The sequence below is a fragment of the Acanthopagrus latus genome, chromosome 22 (assembly GCF_904848185.1).
Source record: "Acanthopagrus latus isolate v.2019 chromosome 22, fAcaLat1.1, whole genome shotgun sequence".
Classification (NCBI taxonomy): Eukaryota; Metazoa; Chordata; class Actinopteri; order Spariformes; family Sparidae; genus Acanthopagrus; species Acanthopagrus latus.
Window position 1 is genome coordinate 3,145,746 of NC_051060.1, and position 26,731 is coordinate 3,172,476.

The 26,731-nt window shown below is 40.9% G+C and overlaps 1 protein-coding gene across 3 annotated transcripts in view; it reads right to left on the reverse strand.

Annotated features, from left to right (window-relative positions):
- Positions 1-3,506: 3,506 nt before the first annotated feature.
- Positions 3,507-26,731, reverse strand: part of lrfn2b (leucine rich repeat and fibronectin type III domain containing 2b) — a 126,678-nt gene continuing 103,453 nt past the window's right edge. For all 3 annotated transcript variants that reach the window (XM_037087506.1, XM_037087505.1, XM_037087504.1), the window contains 2 exons: positions 14,669-16,065; positions 3,507-7,565 (listed from right to left, as the gene is read on the reverse strand). In XM_037087506.1, coding sequence (XP_036943401.1) covers positions 6,587-7,565; positions 14,669-16,044 — 2,355 coding nt within the window. In that variant the 5' untranslated portion in view covers positions 16,045-16,065 and the 3' untranslated portion in view covers positions 3,507-6,586. The remainder of the gene's footprint in view (positions 7,566-14,668; positions 16,066-26,731) is intronic.

Sequence of the window (26,731 nt, forward strand, 5' to 3'; positions counted from 1 at the left end):
CTGCCTTCAGCGCCCCTCCCACAGAGGAGCCTGCTGGATGCCAGATAACCAAGATTTCACATTCAAAATAACAACAAAATAAGCCCATTTCTGATCAATACAAGTAAATTACAATGATGTGTGCCTCATGTCAAGTCACTGAAAATATCCTGGGTAACAAACAATACTCATCACATCGTGGTAGATGGAGTTACCAGGTAATAATTACCCATTGCAACGCCATGCTGCCTTTCTGAAGCACAAGTAACGTTATTTCTCTAAACCAATTCAACCACTTCAGAGTGTACACAAACTAACGTTATAAGCAGTGATGCCAGTAATGCGATACTTAGTAACTATAAAGCTTCAAAATCACAACGTCAAATTTGGGGTAGCAGCACAGTTAAGTGTACAGAGCAAGTCCCATCATTTGGTGTTTAGCAGAGAGCTGCGAGCAAAGCCAAACAACAAAAGCTGGACTTCGGTGGGGGAGAGTTGAAGACGTTAGTCGCATGCTGTGTGAGGGAGGGGGGCTGCCAGCAGAGTATGCATGAGAGTGATTGACACTTTTCAGACTCTCCCCTTGGCTCTGATTGGTTGTATTGAGTCAGGAGTGGTCGATTCTTGCAAATCAAATTACAGCCACTAGGTGGACCCACAGACAGTGGATTTTTACACAGCTGACCTGTATCTTATTCTACTGTCAAAATTATAATGACAATTTTAGCAAATATAACAAAAAATTCAAGCTGCAAGCAGCCATGAAGAGGCCCTCGCAGTCCATGCATGTCGGGGCACGCTGCCCTCCGGCTTGTTCTCGCAACATCTATTGTTGAGGAAGCCATTCCTTTATAATTTGGTGGCCTGCTCCCGCTCGTATTAAGTAATGAACGCTGAAGTCTGAAGAACTCCCTGCAATCTACATAAGAACAAATAATTAGAGGACTACACTGTGTTACCCTTCAGACTCTTAAACAGAGGTTTGTATCCGTTAGCAAGGCAGCACTGCCCTCTGGTAGAGAGAGCCTGTCCACTCAAAAGAGAACACAGTCAAGCTGCTCTTTCGTCATTTAGCCATTAAAGCACGACCTATTGGCCGATTTGCACCAAATTTTGCACAAACCCTCATCGGGCCATACCACACTGTTAGGCAGAGTTTTGTGGTTATGTAATTGTGTTTGGTCCAGATATGCAAGACTGTCTGTTTTGACCACAATGGGCTGGAAATTGTTGTTTCATATTTCGGGTGTCTTTTGGACTATCAAAATTCTTTTGATAACTTTTTGTCAGGAGTGTCCACAGATGCTAGTAGGACTTTGGAAAAGTATGTTTTTCATTTTTGGTGATATTTTTGATCGAAAGTTACTGCGAAAGTGGACCCACACAATTCAGCTGAATTCAGGGAACACAAAGATATAAGCTTTAAAAAGGTATGACATATTATGTGGGAGTTATGGGCCAAAAACTTCATTGACCAAAATTTTGCACAGAGCCTCTGGGGCTCATGGGGAAGTAGTAACTTAAGCAGTGTCCACAGATGCTGTGTGCAAAGTTTTGTGCACGTCTGTGAAATTGCTTGGGAGGAGTTCAAAAAAAGTAGGTTTGCGAATTTGCGAATTTGTGCAACAAAGTAAATGTGAGCTATAAGCCAAAATGCACGTTCCTTGACTATAGCACCACCTAGTGGTGGAAATGGAGGACAGTATCAGTATTGTTGAATATTTTTAAAGTCCTCTGATAAAATCAAAACTTAAATGTAAACAACTAATTGTGGTTCAGATAAATACGAATAGCAGTGTATGTGTTGAGTTAAGCAACAATGTGCTAAAATATGTGTTGATATGTGTTATGGTATTTAGTGAATCCAAATAATTTTTAGGCAGATACTTAAATAGAAATCAATTTGACTCAGATAATTAATAACTATGAATCAAGATATTGAGTGAATATAAATTGCTTACTTGCTCAGACACTTCAGATCAGATCAAATCAGTTTTCCTTCTGATTTGGATTTACTAAATATGTTTGGGCTATTTATTCAATACTTTTTAATCAAAGTTATAGTACTTAAATTGGTTCAATTATATTACATGTCACTTTGTTGCCATATTTTTTTTAAGTAACCATTGGTCACATTTTTTATGGTGTAGCAAACTTACCTGACAATTTCTTTTCAGTGAAATAGAACTTAATCTATTTCACAATGCAAAAAGACGCTTCTCTTGCTGAGAAAAGCTCAAATTTCTCATACGTGAGTTTTGACCAAAAAACAAATTAAAGGACAAATGAAACCATGTTGCTATTAAATTTATCCAACTTCAAATTCTAAGGTAGGAAACTTACTTGATTTTTTCTTTTTTTTTTTCAGTGAAATGCAGTTTAAGTCTACTTGGTATGTACTGATCAAAGTGATTAAAGTGATAATAATTATGGCATATAAGATGAGCTTTTTCAGTCTCTCTGTACTCTGTGCTCCAGCACAGAGCTGGTCATCTTTTCAGAAGACCTACAATAAATTAATTACTAAACAAAACTTAATGAAAGTTTTTTGTGGCAAAGTAGTATGTGTTCCACTCATTCTATCACAGACACAAGAGCTGCAGATATAATTGGAACTGAAGACTGTCATGATATACACGTTCTTAACAAGTTGATGGAAACTTTTGGCCATGACTGTATTGTGCATATGTATATACACAATACAACATTTCTTTTTCATGTGATTTCATGACTTTTACTCTCTTTTGTGTGGACGTGCACCAGATTTCCACAGAATGCTACAAAACACCTGCAAAACAGTGTGTGTGTGTGTGTGTGTGTGTGTGTGTGTGTGTGTGTGTGTGTGTGTGTACACATAATAAGATGCAGTTGTCTGTGCAGGATTTGCAGACGGGTTGTTTTCCCCCATGCCTCTGGTGGCATTACAGTTGCAGGGTACTCAGGCTCTAGCTCAGGAGGTTGAAAGCTCATCAATATGAGTGACAGGTGCTGGTGCAGAAACTTGACTAGTGGAGTGGAAGGAGGCTGGGATGAACAGAACATGAACAGCCTCAGGGGCAGAGCTGCACTTTGTGGCTTTAACATAATCCGTCTGAGTGGTAACAACACACAGCTCTCACTGTGTTGAGCAACTGTGGGGTGTGGAGACTTCTAGAGAGGATACATGTACAAAAAATGTCCTAGAATAAACAGTTTACATAGGAACTGACATTGTTAATGGTAAGTAAATTGATGTATTTAAAAGCTAGTTATTACTTCAGAGAAACACTGCTCAATATGAAAAAGGCAACTCAAAAGTCATGTGATCAGAATGAATGTGAAACATACCACCACTTAACAGACAGCGACAGCATGAGAACATGGTGTCATGGTGCAGTTCAGCTTCTTGCGGGTAAAATAGGTATTACAAAAACTGAAACAGAAAAATGTGAACACCGTTTTCAACTGCAAAAAGGTTTTTTTCACCTGTTAAATCATGAACACAGGAAAATTATTTAATTCAGACAAAATGAATCACCAGATTTGTTTTCCACACTTGCCGCTCAGGGCTTCTGTGTCACCTTGATGATGACTTTCTTTTTATTTACAGTCCGCATTCAAACCAACTGCTCCTAGAGGAAATGCTCTTACATCACATTACTTTCTCAGGAGAATTTTAGTTTTGTCTTAGTAGCAAAAACAACAATTTGACCACACAAACATCTTTTACAGCTCCAGATGAGAAATGTGAACAGCTGCTCCACACGTCCTCTACTGTAAAGTTCAACTGCTGCACATACTCCAGGTTGAATATGGTACAAAAACATCCAATATACAGAGACACTGTACACACACCGTCATATCAGAAAAAATTCAGACAACATGGTAGAAGTGAGTGCACACACTGGACAAAACTGTCTCATGGGTCAGTTCTGCACAAACATGCAACATCTGACAATAAAGCAAACATGTTTAATTGAACTTTCATGAAACAGACTCATTATTATGTTCACTTATTATACCCATATCTCCACATGGTTTAATTCCATCTGTAGGAATCCTGTGAACATTACCAGGTGAACATGGAGGGATCTGGTTTCCAAAATTTTATGTTGAACATTTGAACAAAGTATATTCAGTGTCAAAACACATTCTGGGACTCTTTGAAAGATGTAAGTAATTTACAATCCTGATAAACAAAGCAGATTAAAGATACTGAACCATAGTGTTTACTTCCTTTAACATGAGAGGGGGCAAATGTGTGAAGGGAAATTCTGATTTAGTACAACTTGGGTCACTTTGCAGCCCCATCGTAAAGCCCCATTTGTGCTTTATTCTGATTACAGATTAGCCTCTCTGTAACACTCATTGTAACATTCTGTGTTTTTTGTTGCTCGTGGAGTGACTGTGAATCATGGGTGAACCTGCAGCACTGACTGGCCCAAGAACAAATCCATTAAAGTACAGGGATGGGAGGGCTGCTTTCATAATGTCTTCCCACAGTTACTAATCACCCGTCAGAAAGTAACTTGCTTAGTAACCTAATTCAAGTATCATAATATTAAAGTAATGTAATTTGATCACTCTCCATTACTTTTGATGTACTTAAATACCAGATGCACAGTAATAATAATTCCAGCCATTGACAGTGGTTATGATGGCCATGATGTTTAACTGGCAGCTGCTCTGACACCAGACTTTTAAAGTGTGGAATATGTGGTTTATTGTTCTGGTAATACTCTGCAATAGCTGCCATTATTGAATTGTAAATGCATAGTTGATTAAACTGTTAGGTATAAGTTAGTAGTTATTTGACTGTTAAAGAATGAAAGGAAATCCTTTATAAACCATATATTAAGACATTGTTTGATGTCAAGTTACAACTGATGTTAATAAACCTTTGAGATTTGTAAAACTTTTCATTTTTTTGTAAACAGTAATAACTGAAGTGTAATTGACATACATTTATCAGTGATGGTTATTAGTGTTACCAGTGTCCTTTATGTTAAATATAGTTTCAAATCAGAGCAGCCAACATGTCTGTGTAGTCTGGAGAAAGATTAGTTACCGTTGAAGTTGATGTATTTTATGAAAGGTGACAAAAAAGCAAACAGGTTTTAGATATTATGGTCGATGAAGATTACGTTTTGTAGATCAGCAAACCTGCCAACCTCCAGACAATAGAACCTGAATCAGGCAACCAGACCTAATATTATTGGGAGGTTTAATCAGACAATGTGTCCGTATCCATAGTTACCCACTGTGACTCCTGCCTGCCTGCTCAATGGTGCAGACGAGACATAGGGACACTGCTGACTCGGTCTGTCTCGGTGCTGCCACTGTCCTCTTTCTGTGCCATCATCACTTCTAAATGTGCTTTGCCCTGTGAGAAAATGTGGCGTGAAAGTTGGCAACTCTGTTAAAAACCGTCATCCTGATAATCATTTCGATTTTTACAAAAAGCATTGATAATCTGATTACATGTATTTTCTGTAATTTTAATCAAATACAATCCACAGGCTTTATTTAAAGCTATAGATGTGTTTCTCCTTTGCAGCCTGATAGCAAACATTCTGTGGCCCAGTGTCCTTATCAGATGGTGGGAACTTTTGGTTGAAAAGTGTCTGTGTGATGGTCTGCTCATGTTTCTTTCCCTGTCAAGCTTTGTTATTGTGATGACGTCATATAGCCAGGTCTCAACAATGACTTGAACAATGCAGTCTGTTTAATTTGCTGAGGAAGTGTTATTAGTGCTAATAGGAATCGTAGCTACAACTTGCCAATGATAAGACTCAAATTGTAATAAACTAGAATTATCCTGGGCATCAATGTTGTAACCAAACTTTGAAATTAATGACATTAAAACTTTTGGCATTTTAAACAGTGAGTCTTTACATACAGTACAGCCATAGTGTAGAGACAGTTGATTTCATAATCTATGCAGTCACATAAATCTGTTATGATTAGCATACAGAATAATTGAGTTACCCCTCAAATATATACTCTGTATAGAAACGTAAATATAATCACCTACAACTTTTTAAATAAATCTTTTTTCTTAAGTCTTGATGGATCAAAGCATTATATAGATATATATATATATATATATATAATAAAAATACGGCACCATTCAGTCAGAGAAGGTTAAACTGCATCAGTAGGTCAATGACATGAGGATACATTTACAATAAAAAGATTTCAGTGCATGCTGGTCACACCCTGCTCTTATGTCAAGGCAGAGACCTGTAATGGATCATTGTGTTTGACCAGCAAAACAAAAAATATAAAACTTTATTTTTATTACATACTTTGAATATATACAGTTTAACAACAGTCCATGGGCATGACAACATAACTGACATTTCCCTTCAGCTGATCGACCGTCTTCATCCTTCTCTGTACAATGTGTGAGGCAAACATTTCAAAGGTTTTGTCCCTAAGGTTGTATTTGGCTGTGACAGCGAAAACTCCTATTCCTGTCTCAGCTAAATGAGTGCTGGAGCAGGAGCGTAGAGAATGGTTATGCTTCACGCAGGATAAAGGCTCTGAGACCAGAAGGTCTGTCTTGGCTAGGCTACTGGCTGTCCATCAGAGCAGTGTTTGAAAATGTGATGGTCCTCCATCTGTCTTAGACAGTACTCTCCATCACCCAGTCAGCACTGTCTATTGTCCCCTTGCTGCCTCCTGTGTCCCCCTCCTCCTCCTCACACTGCAGCAGCATGCCATTCACAGACAGGCTCCTCTTAGTCCAGATACTGCTGATCCTGCGAGGTTTGTTGCACAGCTGTGAGGCCCCAGTGCCTGTTACATCTCCCATGTCGAACGACTGGCTCCTTCTTGGTTTGGAGTCCAGAGGTAGCATTAGGAGCCGGCTGAGGCTGGAGTCCAGTGTCCGGCCCAGCAGCGGCTCCCTGTCTGTGTGGGGTTTAGCTGCTGTCATTGCAGCACTACCGGAGGCTCCCAGGTCACAACCCTGTGCCCCCCGCAGCTCCAGTGAGGTGAAGGCCCCGAGGAGGTGGTCTAAATTGGTTCGGGGCTTTGAGGGGGCTGACCTCCAAATCTTGGCAAGCGTGCTGTTGGGGCTGTATGAGCCTTCGGCCATGGAGCCTGAGGAAGAGGAGGAGGAGGAGGAGGTGAGACTGCTCTGGAGGGACCCACATTTGAACTCCACCACCTCGTCTTGCAGAGTCACCTTGGCCTTGACCGTTTGCTCACACTGAGGCTGGGACTGGGGCATGAGAAGTCCATTTTGCCCAAGTCGTCCACCGTTGGTCTGCGAGTGTGTGTCGCTGACACTGGTCAGCTTCCCCGCCAGAGCTTCTGTATCAGCGGCTTTGTAGCGCACCATGAGAATGACGATGAACACGAGCAGAGTGGCCACAATGATTCCCCCGACCACCAGGATCATGGTGCCTCCCAGCAGCTGACTGGGTATAGACTGGCACTGAGGATAGTCGTCCTGGGTGAAGAAATGCGTACAGCCCACAACATTGGTGGCTGTGAGCGTGGTGGCGGTGTCATCCCATGCAGCCAGCACACATAGATCGTAACGGGTCCCTGAAACCAGGTTTGTCACCAAGAAAGCTTTGCTGGAGGCTGGGATCATCCTGAACAAAGACAAGAAACACAATTAAGTGCTGCAGGTTAATTACTGTATCGAGATAAAGAAGTCTTCCTCTGTAATAGCATCAGCTCATATCTCTTTAACAGACACAGAGGCAGCTGTAAAAACCTGGAGAAGGGCTACAGTAAACACTTTTAATGATGCCATTAGCATCTGAACAGGGTACACAGAGCACATGGAGACTGGTGCAGTAGGTAAGGCAAGATGTATTCACAGTGCATTTTTTTTATTAAAACAGAGGCAGCATTACCATTTGCATTCCCGGGAGTTATCTCTCTCCTACCTCTCCTCTTTCTGCTTTAACAGACAGCCAACAGTAATTGGCTCTATCTCTCGGAGCCATCTGTCTTGCTGAACAGAGGGGTCCATTTGATAGCGGAGCTCTCGAGCACTGATATATAAATAAGAAGAAAATGAGGGAAAGGCAAGAACAACTGGAGACTGCAGCACATTGTGCATCAGCTGATCTGAGATTTGTACTGGTGGGAAGTGTAAGGAATCCCCGTGGTAGGAACAGCTAGACAAGGGAGTGTGTCAGGTGTTGGGATATTAGGCTCAGGAGAGCTGCAGCGCTGTATGCACAGGTGTGTGTGTGTGTGTGTGTGTGTGTGTGTGTGTGTGTGTGTGTGTGTGTTTGTGTGTATACAGAGGATTAAACACTACAAGTCTGTAACTGAACTTTTATATGAATTATACAATGTATCCTACTCACTACAGCATTCACTTTTCAAATCATAATTGAGTACTGAGCACAATTTGAACTTAAATCCAAACATTTCATTTTCAACGGATCACAGATGGGCCAATGAAAATGGAGTTCATTCAGACTGGAGATTTAGAGAAACAGAAACTGTACTTGAGTACAGATTTTAAGTATACTGATATAATGTGACTACTGAACCCCACGTTGCTCATCAGTGAGGGCCCTGCGATGAGCTGGCGACTTGTCCAGGGAGTACCCTGCCCTCGCCCTGAGACAAGGCTGGGATTGGCTCCAGCAGCAACACCCCGCGACCCCATGGAAAGGGATAAGCAGTTACGGACAATGACATGACATGACATGATATAATGTGACTTAATGAGTGGGTACACACTATTGATGGCCACATTGAGTGCAGAAATGGGTAACCTAGAGCCTTCATTTGTTCATGTGATCACGGTGACTGACAAGATGGGTCTCACATCAAAGGGACACTGACCCGACATGCCACAGCGATCATAGACGGGTTTGGACCCAAAAACATCAGATCCTCAGTGTTTTCCTCATTCCAATCAGTCCCCACAGCTCAAACAAAAGATGCTGTTTTCCAATCAAAAGTTCCACTTCTCCAACAACTTGTGCTACACTTCATTACACTATTATAATTGGCTGCCTGCAATTGGGAGTGAAATTCTTTAGCTGAGTGATGCTTTAGCTGTGTGCCTGGGTCTAACTGATTTCAGGCTGTCTGCATAGATGTTGGCTAATTCATTTTAATTCATAGGAATAAAGCCCAAGTCCAGAGAAACCTATGCCCATGCTTATCACAGCCAGATAAAAGTTTTTTTTTCCCGTCCCTTCAGGCTGCAAAAGGCAATTTGTCGAGTGGCCTGCTTTGCTCCCCACGATGACGAGAGGCCATAGCATTAATCAAGTGAAAAAAGCAGGGAGAAAGAGAGAGAGAGAAGAAGAATAGGAAAGCAGCTGAAGAGGGAAGATGGGCTCCTGGCAGAGACTTCTTTAAGCTTTCAGACTTGTCAGTTACACTTTTAGTTTCCTACATATATTCTCAGTTAAAAGAAAGAGCTGACGAAACAAATACATATTTACTCCAGGCTGCGTCTTTCCTGTCCACAACCATTGCACTATTTCACAGCTCAGGATTGTTTTGTTTTTCCAGCTGGTAAGGACTGCTGAAACATTATTCATTTCATCTATTGATTTCTTTTTCTCTGAAAAAACACAGACAAGGTCATGCCAGATGGTCTACTGCCCCATTGTCTCAGCCTGAGCACTGGGCTGATGCTGGGAAATATAATGCTTGTGTGCTTATACAATCAAAGTCCTTAATGGCCTCTCCCCGGCTGCTCCTCACTCTCACCCTGCAGCTTCAGTAAGCCGTAACATTTCTCTGCCGGTGTCTACACCCTTAAATATCTCCTGGTTGCTATAAAACATCACCTCCACCAGACTGTAATGGATAAATCTTGGTGCCACCTTAGGCCAACGATCTGTGTCACAGTCTCTGTTTGATACGACAGTCGTATCAAGCATGTAGCCAGCACTGTGGGTAAACAGCAGTACATAGCAACCTGAACATGAAGGGAAATGTTCAGTCAAGTCAAAAGTTGTTTGAAAATTATAACATCACGATGAATTCAGCCGCAAAAGCTACATACATTTATTTTCAGCAAGATGAAAACACAACCAGTGACCAGAGTGAACTGAGCTGAGCAAGGAGGTGTTTCTATCGCCACTAAGGAGGAAATGTTTCCATGGGTTAGTCTGTGTCAGCAGGACTCCATAAAAACCACTGAAAAGACTTGGATGGAGTCTAAGCCCAGAAGAAACAGAAACGGAAGGATGTGTTTTTTTAATGTTTCAATTCATTTTGCTTTAACATGATTTTTTATCTAGCTAACGTAGCCTCAGAAAATCAGGAAAATGTATTGCCTACATCTTGCCACTGCATCCGGAGGAAGTGCCCTAGATAACTTATTTTACAATATAAAAAAGTTCATAAAAATCTAAAGTGTAAATTAATTCAATAACAGATCTATAGTAGCTTTGTGGCACTGGCTCATGATAGATTGTCCTTATTTGTACAGTCAAAAATACATGTTAACATTTAAAGTAGAATAGAAGCTAAATTTCCACGCATTTAACCAAATTATTTAATGATTATTAAATCATTTAGCATTTTTCTATTTGATAAATTCCACAACCTCTACCACCTTTTGTAATAGAAACACTGCAGTAAAGAGATTTAAAGATAATAATACAAATTCCGAATCCCCACATGGCTTTAAAATGACTTGGATGAAACTCTACAACTTTGCCTGGTTACATATGCAAGGTTCTATGGATATGCAAAAGACACAACATTTAGTCCATAAAAAGGAGAAGACTATGTACAGCAATCAAAAATTCAAGTAAAGTAATCAAGCTTGTACAGAGGTGTTAACCCAAAATGTGTCTTTTTAAGTGGCACACTTTTAACAACACCAAAAGTGTTAAAATGAAAATCTAAGAAAAAAATATGGTGAAAAAAAAAATATAAAAGAAAAAGGAGGACAGATATAAGATGAATTAAAGCTGCAAGCAGTGGCGAATGGGCCCTCGCTCCACGCACGTTGGGCTGTGGCACCGTCAGAGGCCACGCTCACCTGTTACTTGCACGTTGTAATGTATGATGTCTACAAAACAAGCAGTAAATGTCATGTAAATCGGATGATGTTTATCAGACTTCCTGTGTCCAGTGTGTGGTGCCATGGATATGACACAGTAATGATGCATAGACGTATTCAGGGTGACATCCGCTACATGTCTGAGCAATTTTGTGTAGATGGGAAAATCCCGGCTGCCCAGGAAAGTAAACAGTTACATGCTAACATGGAGCTGCAGTCACTCGCTGCGGCAGGCAGCGAACAGACACTGCACGAGAAGTAGGAGTTTTGTCCCCGTAAACACCCGTAAACCTCCCTAATTTTCGGCAGTTAACACAATTTACAGCCTGTGAACATTGCGTTCGTCTGTGCCACATATTGACGGAAGCGAACCATGACGTATGTGAAGCTCCCGCAGGTGCTAATTGCTCTATTTTGCATATGAATATCACTGAAAACATGCCTAGCCAGAGAACATGTGGCTTGGCTTGTATGTCCTCACTCAGTGTTGGATCAAACCACTACTTGTAAACAAGCAACATCAATCATCAATGATAGGTTGGCAGATCTGTCACTGTTGGTCACCCTGGGTCATTATAAATTTAAACCCCAGTAATAAAATATAATAATATATCGTATCATATATCATCTCTCTTGGAACATTTAGTACACTTTTCAGGAATACAAAAAGCCTTAATTTCCGCCTGACAAAGGCACATTTTCTTGATAGACCGTTCTCCTTTAGAATAAGTTCTCCGGGCCCTCAGGCCTTCACATTTACCCATCCCATATGAAGGAGCACGTACATCTTGAGTTAATGTAACAATGTGCCAATAATGGAAAGTGGAGCAGTGATAACATTGTCCTACAGCTCCAGTGTTTAAAGAGGAAACAGCTGACAACCCCTACCTCTTCTGCACACCAATGAGACACAGCTGAAACGATTAAGTTGTCTCCAGATTCCCAGCAGCTACAGGCAGCTTTCCTAACTTCCATTCTTAACTTTTACAGGGACTTGTCTCCACATAACCTTTTTTTAATTCAAATAGGTTTTTAATGAATCAATCTATGAAACGTTCAGACAACTTCCAGAGCAGTGCGCATCACAGAGGCTGTCCTTATTAAGGTAGAGAATCCTGCTCTCTTGGCAGCATGAAAGCTCTCTTATAATCCCTGTGGGTTCGGTTTTCAGTTTTTGCTGACATCTTATTTGATCAGGTAAGATCCTGGGCTGGCTTTAACACTTGTTGGTTCAGTTCTTGTCTGTCTCACATTCATATTCAAGACATCTTCATCAGACATGATCAGTGGGGCTCAGCAGAGTTCAGTTCAAGGTCTCTCCTTTTGCTTTGATGGCTTCCAATTAGCCATCATCATCATCTCTACACTCTCTCTTGATTCAAAAAAGCAAACTGTCAGAGAACCACAAGGGTTAAAAAAGTGTCAAAAATATGACTAAGTAAAATTATACATACATTTACATGTTTGCACTGCATGCTATGGGTCAACGACTTATCAAATCTGATATTCAACATATTTTTTTTTTCTTTTTTAAATGTATGAAACCACTTTTTATGTTATTTTCGGTTTCAAATTATTCTACTTTGTCTCTGGTGCAGCATGTAATCGACAAAGTAACTAGTAAGTAAAGTTATCAATAAATATATTGGAGTGAAGTATACACTGGCCTCCATAAAATGGAACTATAATTACCCCAACATTGTAGTTGAGTAATGTTCTTAGTTACATTCCATCACTGCAAGTGTGAGTCAGCTGTAGCGAATATAAAAAAATGCATTGTTGTTGCAATGCACTGTATTTGGGAATTAGTTTTTGTGTTCCTGGGCTTGTACCTTCGACTGAACCCAATAATGATGATTCAACCATTTTATGTGTCAGTGCTCTCACAACAAAATTCTGCTTGTCCAAATTCTTGCAGGTACACACTACAGGATTTTTCAAACCTTCACAGATAAGGAGACCACACACTTGATGATAACAAAAGACAGATCGCACAAGATCTCTCTCTCTGCTGATCTTATTGTGCTTGGTGTTCTCCATAGTGCACACCACACACTAACAGATTCTTCAGCAGAGTATCAGGTTCTTCACGCTCAATATTACAAATCTCGCGTGGTCAAACGTGACTTCAATGTAAACAAACATGGCGGACGAAGCGGAAGATGCAGTGGTAGTTGTTTTTAGGCTGAAAAAAAACAAAACCAAAACCAAAACAAAACGACTATGGAAAAAGTCATGGAGACGGCGAGAGTGTGGGCTGTATGCGTTACAGCGCGAGTTGGAGGTGAGTAAAAACTGTCACAAGTATTACAGATAGCTCCGAGAGCAGCGCGGTGCGCTCTGGCCCCCGGTACTGCGAATCACCATGGCAACAGGTAAATAAAAGGCTGACAGAGAAACACAGCCTGGCGTCTTGATTGGCTGTTGGTTGGTACACGTGGCATCACACGCTGCGCATGCTCGGCTCCACTAGCAACACCCCACACACTACAGGATTTATAGTTGCAAATATTAAACATGTTCATTATTTACGATCTCCCCTTCCGACGCCTTCCGAGCGGATCTGACCGAACAAAGTCTCTCTTAACACACCCCACACCACAGGACAATCAGACATGAAGTCCTTTGCAAACATCAGATAATCAGGCCTTTGCTGGCTTTGATCGTAAGGGGGATAATCGGGACAAAAATCGTCCCGATTATCCTGTAGAGTGTACCTGCCTTAACTCTATCTGAAACCCCACAAGGGTTCAGGTATTCAATGAATATTAAGTTCTTTGTTGTCTTAAAACAACATATACTGCGTTTATAAATGAGGTCTAAAGAATTGACTTTTCAACAGCTGTCACTGCTCTGTCTCTTAGTTCATATTCTGTTTGAATATTTGCATAAAAAATGTTGCTCTGTTATGTAATTATCCTTAGATGTTTACATTCAAAATGTTGATCAAAATACATCTGTCTTTGTTTAAGATCAGAACACACGCTGTATATTTAGTTTAGTACTGAGCCTCTCATTCAGATGCCATGACTTCTTCTGTTTGTACCGTTCCTTCCTCATCTTTCAGCAATGAGTGCTGTGCAAGTAGTGTACAAATATTGACATTGACAAAATGTTTATTGTAATTTCCAAATTTCAATTTAGCTGGCTCTTTCAGACCGCTTCTCACACAGTAGTATATTGAATGTAGAACATGTCTTTCAATTATGGTGAAAAAGAACAAAGTATCAACATTTCAGCTGAATTAACTGCATTTTCAAATGGTGCTCACTAAGAAGAGTAGCCTCTTCATTATTTTGGCCATATGTCGTGGTGGCTGGTTGTTTTGTCCTTCATCACCACAAGAGACTCGTTTAAGGGCCTGTGTGAACATTTCTTTCGGCAGAAAAGTGTGGCTGTGCACTCAGAAGCGCTTGAAGCACGTCTGAAAAGTTGAGAGATTTCAACTATGGAGTAGCCACAAAAAAACTTCAGAGTGCACCTTTTCTTTAGACAACCTCCTACTGCTGCAGACACTTGCTCCTCATTTGAAACAATTGAAAAAAGACACAGAAAAACTACTGTGTGGACACAGGGCCAAACATTACACGTTTCAAATAAACCCAGTCATATCAACCAAGTATCTACTGTAATTTCGGAACATGCATCATATAAGAACTGTGCTTACACCTTGAAAAAAAAAAGACTCCAAGTGTTTACCTGTAGATGAGAACCTCATCATCAGAGCAGTTGTACTGGAGCTGGTACATCTTCACTTTTGGGGCTGACTTGCTCACTGTCCACTTGACCAGCGCTGAGACAGCTGTAACCTCAGAGACGGACACAGTTCTTTCTGGTTGGCTCTTCGGAGCCCCTTTGCTGACCCTGGTGGTCCCTGTGATATCAGAGAGGCGTGACTTTGGTGGTGCTGGCTGCCCGGTGCCATTGCTAAGGTGAGGGAGCTGGACGATGGACACTTCCACAGAGGCGGTGGACTCTCCAGCCACGTTAGCGGCAATGCAGGTGAAAGTGCCGTAGTCCTTGGAGGTGGTTATGGTGATGCTTAGGGTACCATTGCTGTACACTGCAGTTCGGGAGGAATTCCCAAGCAGTCGATCATCAGGGGAGATCCAGTGGATGGTGGGAGAAGGGTCTCCAGTTGCTTCACACCTTAGGCTGGCCGTCTGGCCTTCCAAGACCAGCATTCTGTGGGTGTGCTGGGTGATCATAGGTGGCTGACACACAAACTCCTCCTCCTTCACATTCCAAAAGTAACGACCCTTCAAGGCAGGAGGGGATGCACAAGTCTCCAGGTCATCATCTCTCTCAAGCCGCCGCAGCCACAGCATCTCGCAGTTACAGTGCAATGGATTCCCGCCCAGGCTTAGGGACAGCTGGGGAGCATAAGGTGTAGTCATAATCATTGAGTCCTGGGCACGGGCAAAAATGGGGTCTGGGGGTAGCTTCTGCAAGCGATTTGAGGTCAGGTCCAATCTCGCCAGCCTTTCCAGGTCAGTGAAAGTTCCCTCTGGGATAAAGTCCAACAGATTGTGGTCCAGACTCAGCTGGTGCAGGTTAATCATCTGGCGGACTGAGTCCCAGGGCAGGGACATGAGGTTGTTATAGGAGAGATCTAGATCCTCCAAGGCAGGTGCCAGGTCCTCAAAGGCCTTTTCATGAATACGTCCAAGCTGGTTGTTGTTAACAATGAGGTGCTGCAGGTTGATCAAGCCTCGCAAGTCATCGGGGCCCAGCTCTGTCAAGCGGTTGTTGTCCAGGTGAATTGAGCGCAGTGTTTCCAAGTCACCAAAAGAGAAGGGCTGAATGTAGCTGATGGTGTTCCTGGAGAGGGTCAGATCCACCAGGTCAGTCATATTGGCAAAGTCCTGCTGCGTTATTCGAAGAATGTAGTTGCCTCCCAGACGAAGCTCCACCGTGCTTCGGTCAATGTCCGGAGGCACAAACAGGAGACCTTTGGAGGGACATAATGTCCCCAGGGACTCGGACAGATTCTGGCATACACAGTATTTAGGGCATGCATGGGTGATCATCACTGTGGCTCCCAGGACCAGCAGGTAGGAGATGATGTGGTCCATGGTAGAGTCATACAAATGAACCTATGTGAGAAACAGAAATATTTAAATTAGGTTATGGTAATACTCATTAACATTATCATCTTTAAAACTTAATTATCAATTCAACCCAGCACCACTGAAAGACCACAGGAGGCAGTCAGGCACAAGAGATCTGAGATGGAGCCACAGGCCAGACTATGTCCGACCCAGAATGATAACATTTGTAAATCATTTTCCAAAAACATCTGTTAAATGGGATCACTTTAAACATCCGTCTGCCTCATTTGAAATAATTATTTGAAGCCCTCAGGAATCATTAAACTTTTATCTTATCTTCCTGTGGCAGACTCTCAGGGGGGTCTGCAGTAACTGCACACATCTGTTTTTTTTTCTTTTTTTTGACATAGTAAAGCTGGTTTGATGTGCACTTGTGGCCTGAAGGGTGCCGACTACCCACTCTGGTGCCTCCATGTTTGAAAAAACACAGTGAAAGTGTGCTCTTAGATGCCCCCCTGGATGCCCCTATGGTAGATGAGTTTAGTCAGCCACAAAATGGTAGATTCTCTTGGGTTACAGCTTAATAGAAAGTCTATATATTGTGTTCGCTGCCACAGAGGAGAAATAAAACCTCTCTGTTGATGCATGTTATTACGGGGTCTTCTAGCACTATTAACAGCTGAGTCGGCCTGGACTGTGACAAGCTAGGTCCCAGCTACAAGCCAGGCTATTCAAGTATATCAAAATAGCCTAAAGGCAGGTGAAGTTGAAGCTGTTTTTTCTCTTTCCTCCTCAGTCAGACTAAGGCGTCGCTGAGTGGTTTCATTTTCAGTGCATCATGCCAGCTCACCAGAGCCCTCGAACTGGCTCATCTAAATGAATTGCAGCCATAATCAATGTTATTTATCAAATATTGCACCTGTGCATTTCTTAATTTGACAAGTCAGGATGTCTGCCATGAAAATAGCCCATCACAGAACCAAGCTTCCCTGGTTGAGGCAACAACTGTGTATGTATTATGGAAGTGAGTCACATGAGTGATCACATAATGTTTTGTTGTCTTTTGCAATTTTCAAAAAACTGAGAAGAAAACACTACCAACACTACCCAGTGATTCTGAATGACCCTTGACTTAATAGCCTGACCACTTTATTGTTAGTTTAATCGAAACTAAAGAAACTAAAGAAACTAATGACAACTGATCATTCAAAGCAAATGAAAATAAAGATTTAAACAGAAAGTAACTGCTCTATGTGATAACTGATAAAGAATAGGACTATGTTGGTAGAGCTAATCTCCTATTCCTTAACAAACCACCAAAGCTTAGCACATAAAAAGGTTGGAGCAGTCAAAGCAGCAAATGGCACTGGCCTGAAGTGCCATGAGTGAGAAGTGAAAGGTTACATAACTATAATAAAAGGTACATAAATGATCTGGATGTTATCAGTAACCTTATAGCCAAGCAGGTGACATAAGTGTGACTATACTCCTTAGGACTTAAGTCACTCTAAGCTCTACACCCCTCGGCCCCATCCCAATAGAGGCTATAGTCCTAAAACTCATTAAGTTGAGTTCTCAGTCAAATGTCTGAAATAAGGTGTTTGGTTACCACAGGCTGAAGATATTTACACATTTACTTCAACATAAAAAAGCTTGTCTGTGTGTTAAAAACAGCGGTTGCTGACAAGTATCTAAATGAGACTACAGTGGTTGTCAGGGACGTTAAAACGTCATCACAATGAACATGGAGACTCATCTACTCACTAATGTGTCTTTACAGGCCCACTTTAGTTAGACACTATTCTAACTCTAACTTTACAAATTGTACAGTGAACAGTTTATCGAAAACCTGTGTAGTAATTGTATATGTCTTGATTGAGGGCAATGTTGTGAATGAATTGCTAGCTTACGTGAATGAGCTTAGAAGCTTTTCTGTGATTTAAACCACTACCCACTGTAACTCTGTTCTGGCAAGGAGGCAAGGAGGAAAAAAAAGTATGAAAAAACTAAATATGAATTAAAATCAATAATCTCTGTATTTAGAATTTCAATCATTCACAGGCAGAAATAAGTAATAAAAAAAAAAAAAAACATGTCTCCATAGGCCATACGACACTGGCATTTTACTCAAAACAACATACAGTCTACTTGTTAATGACATATATCCTGTGTTTGGCTTGTATAGTCTGTTCCATAATGGAGCCCGACACTAGAACAGCCAGTCATGTGACCCTGGTTCTTTTTCTCTTGGCGCACTCAAGTGTGCATAATGCTGCAGTCATAATGTAGTCCTGTGACCAGGGAATACAATGCATTAGACAGGAGGTGCTCATAGACAGTGTAACAGTGGGTTGCTGGCGTACTGAGTTAAACATTGGTTTTACAGTCATAAATATGTACGTGTCTGTTGTCAAATAAAACAGACCTCAGAGTATAACTACTCATTCCAGACTACGACACAACACACCTGCAATTTAATGGCTGCACTTTCACACATGCAATAATCTCTGTGACATTAAGTGTAACGACTCATAGACAACAGCCTGAAAGGACTGTGAATGTGGTTTACAGCTGTGCATATTTGCACATATTTTGCACAACATTACACAATATTGAGACAAACAGCATGAAATAAAAGGAACAGCATGCTTTCCAGTATAAACTGACATTTTTTCCTCGCTCGCTCACCCACACATGCAGTGCACATACACATACACATGCACATGGCCAAATATGCAGACATACACCACTGCATTGCCAGATATTGACTCTGTTTAATCATATCTCTGTATTGAGCTGGACTATCTATATTTCAGTCAACTTCAACTGAAGGTTTTCTGCCAAAGTAAGCATCACTGGATTTGACAGCAGTGCTAATGAAGGAATGGATAAGGCAAACGGTGAGGGCTAACACCAACAAGAACAATGGCAATTTGAATAAAGGTCTGTGTTTATTTTGGGACAAGGAACTGTAGTACCTTTCTACAAAGCATAGTACATTGTATATGGTACATTTTATGCAACATTTAACATATTGAACATAATGTACAAGAAATTTTTACTTTGAGGTATGTTCAATGGAGAAAACTGCTTCTGCAGAGGGTTGTGAGATGCTGTTGAAGGATGTAGAAAAAGGAAATGTGACATTGCAGTTATTTCCCTACATCTGGGATTTTCTAGTCTTCGTCATGGTCAGTAACTTTCCTTTCTGGCTGCATGGAATGTGAAATACCAGACTGTCCTGTCTGTTCGAGCAGCTTTTTCTGACCCATATTTATATTCATTGTTTGGTGGTGACCTCTGTGGCCATAGTAATTAGCAAAGGAAGGAGACCACTGTTTTTGTCCAGAGTTAATGGCACTTAAAATTTAAAGGTATTATGTCGGTGGTTTAAACTCACTTACATAGTTTACTTCACGCACATGACGTAACCTGAGTATGTGAGTAGCAGATTGATTTAACAGGCTTGCCCCACAAGATGCTTGTGTAGTGCTTGGCAGCTATGTTGCTGCTGCAGCGGGTCCTGCCTGCCCCATCTGTTTACATGGAGTTTGACTTTGATAATTATCAATAAATATGATGCCATGATTTCCCTTTACCCCACTGAAAGAACGAGATAGCAGGAGGGGGAATGAGGGGGAGCGAGGCAGAGCTGGAAAAAGAGAGTGCATCGGAAAATCATGGCCCTTCACCTGTTTAATCTGTTCTCCTCATGTCTGTGACATATTCTATAGATGCAGACTAAACAGATAAAACTGTAGTGAAACTCTGCTATGATATGGATATGACTGTCTACAGGTTGTTTTCAGGTATGTTTTTGACGAGCACTGTGAATGTCATAAATAGGCAAGACTCCAAATCTCTAGATGCAGTAGCCTCGCTTGACAAGCATGTGAATGTTAAATTGTTAACTTGGTTAAATCCTGTGATACATGCGCTGATGGCAGAGGCTGTCATCCAAGGTGCTGACCTTATCAGGAGCAATTTAGGGTTGAGCATTTTGCTCACGGATGCCAGAGCTCTAACTAGCAACCGTCCAATTACTGGACATCATGCTTTACCTCCTGAGCTACAGCTAAGTACTGTAAATGTGCTTGAGTACGATGAGGAAACATCTTTTGTATAAAACCTGCAGCTCCTCTTTACTTAACCTCCATTTTGTAAATTTGGCTAAGATGGGAACAGGTCCTCATGCTGTTTACTTGTCTGCTATGTGATCCCAACTACTGCTGTTCTGTAAGTGAAATGCACAGCATTCTGTGCACCAAAAAAATATCTTTAAAAATCAACCAAGCTGTATAGAGCAAATATGTCATCAACTGATGCAATCTCATCACGTCAATATCAAATGAACACAGTGAAACAGTCTCTAATATACTTGCTGTTGACACACTTCAACCCAGACTACGGTACAGTCCAAATAGAACACACAAAAAGAAGCATTTCATCACAGAGAGCAGATCAGCAGTTTAATAAATCATCTGGTCAAAGTCAAGGGCACTGTGTAGAGGATGGATGGTGTGGAGGTCACGGAGTTACCAAAATGAGATCTCTCCTGACAAGTCAAGCATTGCGGCCATGCGGGTGTCTCTCCTGTTTGTTGAGCAGAGCCTGGACAGCAGTAATCAGCGAAGGCCTTGATATGAACACTCATCAAAGCTACTGACGGATACCACTGTGCCACCAGGCTCCAGAGGTGGACGGGAAGTCACCATTACAGAGTCACTTCACAGCAACAATTATCTGAACATAGGCAGGCCCATACTTTCACTATCTGATGACCACAATAGTTGAAATACTACATACATTCCGTTGTGAAAGAATGTAAATACTGAATTTCCTGAACATGCACAGCTTTCATCCACGGCTTTGTTGTGCAAGATGAAAATTAGTTCCAGCATGAGTTCCTAAGGGTATAGAGTCTACACAGACAGCACCTGAGTGTGAATAGTAAAGAGGAAAAGAAAAAGTGGCAGGACTAAAATATACAGACGGTTTGTCTGACAGCACTCTGCAGCAGCCAGTGGAGAATTCAGCTGAAGAAACACGAAATGGGTGAAAAAGTGGAACAGCATCAGTGGATTCCGGTGCACTGACAATGGCTGATTAAACTGTTAGCAGCAGATACGTATGGACAACAAATCTACAACAGAACCCTGTGCAAGGAGAATTAGCCAATAGCAGTTTAAAAGCAATAGCGGTCGTATGTAGTATAGTATGTTTGGCAAACTTTCTCTGGTTGAAAGTTTCAGTCTGTCTTGCCACCCATCTCTCTCATTATGATGCTGGAAGGTGTGGTCACAGAATGCTTTGTTGAAGAAGTAATGATGAATGAAAACAAAAACATTTTTTACATTCACTTCGGTCACCGAAACACATTGTTTGCAACCTACCACACATTTGAAAACGTGTTTCCTTTTCTGGTAAAGCCAACTTTTTTGTTTAAAATTGTGTCAATTCTGCAACATATCCTCACAGCTAATCAACCAAACAGTTTGACTGCCACTGACTCCCTCAACGACACAAGTTAGAGTTCACTTAGCATACCAGCAACAGGCGCACATTACCTTCCTTGTATGCTTGCAGTTTGGTTAGGTTTAGGCAAAAAACCTTTTTGGTTAGGTTTAGAGAATGTGAGCTGGATTCACTTTACTACCTTACTTATGTAACTTAAGTTATGCGTTATGCATTTGACACAGAATAACACTCTTTATAAGGACCTTATTCATTATTTATACTTCCTCACCTGACTTGCCTGACTGAGTTGTTTGCACATTCAGCCTATAATGGACGAGTGCAGGTTGCTAGCCGTCACTATTTTTAAACAACAGCTATAGATACATCACAATGTTGATGAAGGTTCTAAGTCATTCAGGCCATGGTAAATCTAGGTGCTGTATCGTAGGCAACAGGACTTGTTTCAGTTTCTTGAAGATGTTTCACCTTTCATCCAAGAGGCTTCCACAGTTCTAACTAACTGGAGACGGGTTAGCTGGCTTTTAAACTCTGTGTGGAAGTGTCCTTACAGAGTCGTAAAGGACATGTGAGCTCTGCCTTTCAGGGGTGTTTGGTCAAACCAGCCTTTGTAAGGCTAGGTGAGCCCTGGTGTGAATGGTTATTAAGCTGTCTGGAAGAGAGCTCAGTACTTCATTGGTGGGTGATAATTACTGTCTTAGGCCACTTCCTCTGTTCAAAGACAGTCCAGTTTGACACAGATTTGCACATTGAGGAGACAAAAAACTGTCCACGAATGAATGGCACAATACAGAAGTGCCAACTCCGTCAGATTGGATTTTGATTTTGCGTTCTGCACAGGCTTGAGAGTTTTTTCCCAGGCCTGTGAGCCGGAAGTAGAGGGACGGCGGCGGCTGTCCTCCGAAATAACCGCAAGCAAGAGCACTATTGTGCATCTAGTTTGTGTAATTATCATGTACACCATATATGGAATGTACAAATATGTAGCTTTGTTTCGCTCTTCGTACGCCATCTTTCGCGAATGCCGAGGCAGCTGGTGACGTAAAGAGGTCAGCCGGAGGTGGGTCAATTACTACTAGTGTATTCTCAGACAATAGCAGTTGTCTGATTGAGTAGCATAGTTGAACTATGGCTGTAATCCGACTAAGCTGTGCATGTAAACGTGCTGACTGTGAACATCTTGGCCAGAGAAGAAAGACTGTTTGAAGGAGAAGTAGGGGGAATCTATCTACGTCCAAGACAAATGTTGTTCACTGAATCACTGCAGCTAAATAGCAGCCTGAATCGGCTGTGTGTTTGCTGTTCAGAACACACAGCATTCATCATGTGAGCAACACTGAGTGTGTGTGTGTGTGTGTGTGTGTGTCTTTGCACATTCGCTTGCAACTGAGAGTCCACAGAACTGACTAATGAACAGATTGTTTCAGGAAGTGATTCAGTTCAGTTTGTTCAACCAAGATTTTTTTTCTTTTGGATGCAACTTTCTCTAACAACACAACACTATTCTGTTTCAAATACTTGAACAGCTGATGCTATAATTTTTATGGTGAAGCTGTATTTGCATTACTCTGTACCACAAGTACCACAAATCCAACTTCCAGGGAGTCAAAAAGCAGTCAAACTGCAAAGATTAACAACATTGATTTTGACATTATTTATTTTTTACCATATCTGGTCCTTCTATAAAGGAGCTGAAAAGGCCTGCTGTAGAGGTATCCTTTCAGTTTGTGATCCTAGCAGTTAGTTCATACAGAAGCAATGAGTAGGTGGGGGAGGCTGACAGTTGTTTTTAAACTCATGGTGGGAGGATGTATTTACGTACCACTGTACACATGATGAGTACCAAGATCCAACATGACTCTGCTGCACACAGTTGTTCATTCACTTTCAGCAACACTCGTGTATTCGTCCTAAGCCAGTGAAGACAAAGCCCTTCAGGCTCCCTCACATTACTGTTTCTCTTTCTGCAACACACTCATGAAAAATAATCACTGAGATGTGGGGGAATAATGTCCCTCCCTGGCTTTACATCACGAGAACAAGAGCCCTTCTCATTAGTGCATGGCTGATGGTGGGGCTTCCCAGTTGGCTTATTATTTCTCTTCACAGCCAGTCTTGTCGCTGACTCATTTGCAGGTTTGTTATTGGTGTCTACAATTTCTTCTCTGGATGTAGCTCACTGGGTAAAAGACTGGATGATATCAGGTGATGTACACTCAATGACAACAATGATACCAAGTTGATATAGTGCTTTAGTGTATAGTTACATCTGAATCAGTTTGTTGGAATTTCTATACAGTCGTAGCCAAATAAAGCTTCCCTTATTTCAGAGTGTCAGAAACATGTTTGCAATGAACACAAACTGAATTGTTTTTGTCTTCTCAGCCAACGAGGTGATCACACCCACACTGAATTTTACTGCATTAGTAACACTGTTTAAAAGAGTACTATGTAGTTTTGGAGAATACATTCAATACATTTACAATGATAATAAGCTAATAATACAAACTTAGAAATATGTATGTTTTTCCTTATGTAAAAAAAAAAACAAAAAAACAAGCTGTTCTCAGAAGAAAAAAGGGTCCTACAACACTGCCTGAAGTTAGAAAAGTGGCAGGATCCTGACACATATAAACATAGACTGTCATTAAAATTTAAAGAGCTTCTTTTTTTTAGTTTGTTTAGGCAGAAAAAATGAAGCCAATGAAGATCTTTTTGTTCTCCTCAGTATTTCTTCACATTTCAACACTACAGAGTGCTCCTGCTAAAAGATTTGATAAACCATTCAAAATTATTTAAATTTGATAAAATGCTGTCTAACCCAAACTCAAGTATACGGTGCAATATCAAGACATTCACTTTTACACTGAAAAAAGAGCCATATCAACCACTGCTGTCTCATAAGGAATACAATTTTGAACTTTTTCAGATCCAACAGTCAGTGTTGTTAAATGTAACATGTACTCTTACACCAGATGATCGTGATTCTCGTTAAGATAGACACTATTATCGTTGTTTTATCCTAACTTGTATCCCCACTGTGGGATGCTCAATAGATCACTGAATGGGAGCTTCATGATCTATGACCTGTAGAATACAAATTCACAAAACAAAACAAGATGAAATTACATGCTGGCATTCAACAGTTAAGTCAGATAGAGTCATGAATGTGCACACACACAAACATAACATGAACGGCACTCACAGGCCATATACCAGCTGAAAGGGTTGTTGGTGTATGTTATCATTCCATGGATCCATATAGTCTATGAAGTGATGCCCATGTAGCACTACCACACTGACTGAGATGGAGTAAGAATCCACAGACCTCATCCTGAAATTAAGATAAAATTGAATCAAGGCTTCAACAATCTAAGTCCAGTTCCAGAATCACTAAATAGCCTAAATAAGTTATTTTCAAATTCATGTTTAGCATCTAATTAATTATCAGCCATCTTAAAATGCAGTCAGAAATCAAAAGAAGAGAAAAGGAGTAGTTTGAGACTTTTACATTGACTCAGCAGCACGTCTTCTGCACAAATTTCAAGAAACCCACGTTACACAAAACAAGGTTTTAAAAGCTTTTTAAGGGCTTATGTTAACGTCAGCATCTAACTCTCTTAAGTTGCTTACCAGCAGACGAACTGGATGACAGCGCTGTAAAAAATAATGCATATTAACAGTCCATCTCTTACTCTTACTGATTTTGATTTTTGGTTTTAATTACCTTCATTGTGTAGAAAGTTCCGGAGGTTCATAACAAGTGAGACACAACAGAGAAAATGGTGTCTTCAGTAACCCTCCCTGGCTGTTATTGCACCTGTTTCCAGAAGGCAAGGCTTTCCATTTTTAATGAGACATAACTCCTTTGAGTCATCTCAACTTGACTGAGACTAGCAGACTTTACATCCCTCAAGGTTCTGAACAAGTCCTAAAAGATTAAGACATGTCTGAGAGGGAAACATAAATGAATTGTCTAGCATTCACTAAATGCATGTTGGTAAACTGTACAACCCACCATTCCCCTGTTTTTCAGTATTTTTTATTAAAGATGGTCAACAGATCAAAGATTATGTGCACTATGATATGATCAGTGACACTGCCATAAGCAATTAAGCCAATTACATCTGACCAGAGCAGAGCACGTTTGAGTCAGTAAAGCTTTTCATATGGTGATTCACTTCTTCTTATCATGTCTTCTTTAAACTGCTAAAATCCTCTCGACGTTCAAAGGCATGAGATCACAAGGGAGAGCCAGCTGTTAGATCCAATGTGCTGCATATGCCATATAGTGGGCATGTTGAGTTAATGACTCACAACAGCTCTCTACAGTCTCACATGATTACACAGTTTAAAAAAAAAAACAAAAAAAAAAAACTGTGCCTTTTATCAGCATTCAAAATACAATCCTGCACTAAATGTGTGTTTTCTGCACCAAAGAGGTTGTATGGCACTAACACACGTGGATGTGTGTATATTCTGGGCTGGGAAGCAGCTACAGAAGCAGGATCAGGCCCTGATGTACAATCTAATATCCAAGACATGGCAGACTACCTCTTATTAGCATTCTGCCTCTGCTGGGTTTTGTGAACAGCTCTAAGTAGCTTTTCAGCAGAAATCTGCCTGTCGTCTTTAGAAGGATGCAGAGTCTGCAAGATGTAACATTGACTTTGTACTTAAGGGGATGAATGTAGAGTGCAGAGCTTAACAGTGACAGTTCCAGTGTTAGCCTGAGATGGTTTGACCTGTGAGGTGGAACTTCGGTGGCCGAAGGCTGAGGTTTTGAGAAGGGAAGAGATAATGAAAGAATGACAGGTCTGCTGGGTTTGTTGAAGCTCACCACAGGGCAACACGTGTTTCAAAATTAGAAAAAAACAATGTTTTTGAATCACTTCATTCCACCAGCACAGGTTCATTCTCACCAGAATATACAGAAATAACAGAAAGCTGTGTAAAAATGTAAATATAGCATCAAAAGTACAAAACAGTGAGGTGATACGTGGAAATTCGTGTTATTCGTGGAAAATATTAATTCTCTTAATTGAAAACATAGGGAAAGATAATGAGCTTTCACAGTGATTTGAGTTAAAAACAACTTCAATAGATGAAGAATATTGTTTTCTTTTTATTGTGCACATATGCAATCAGGACTGTTTTGGTGAGTTTATTTACTTTGTGTCCAGTTTGAATGAAGTGTGTTTCTACAATGAGTTGACAGAGAGATTAAGCTCATCTT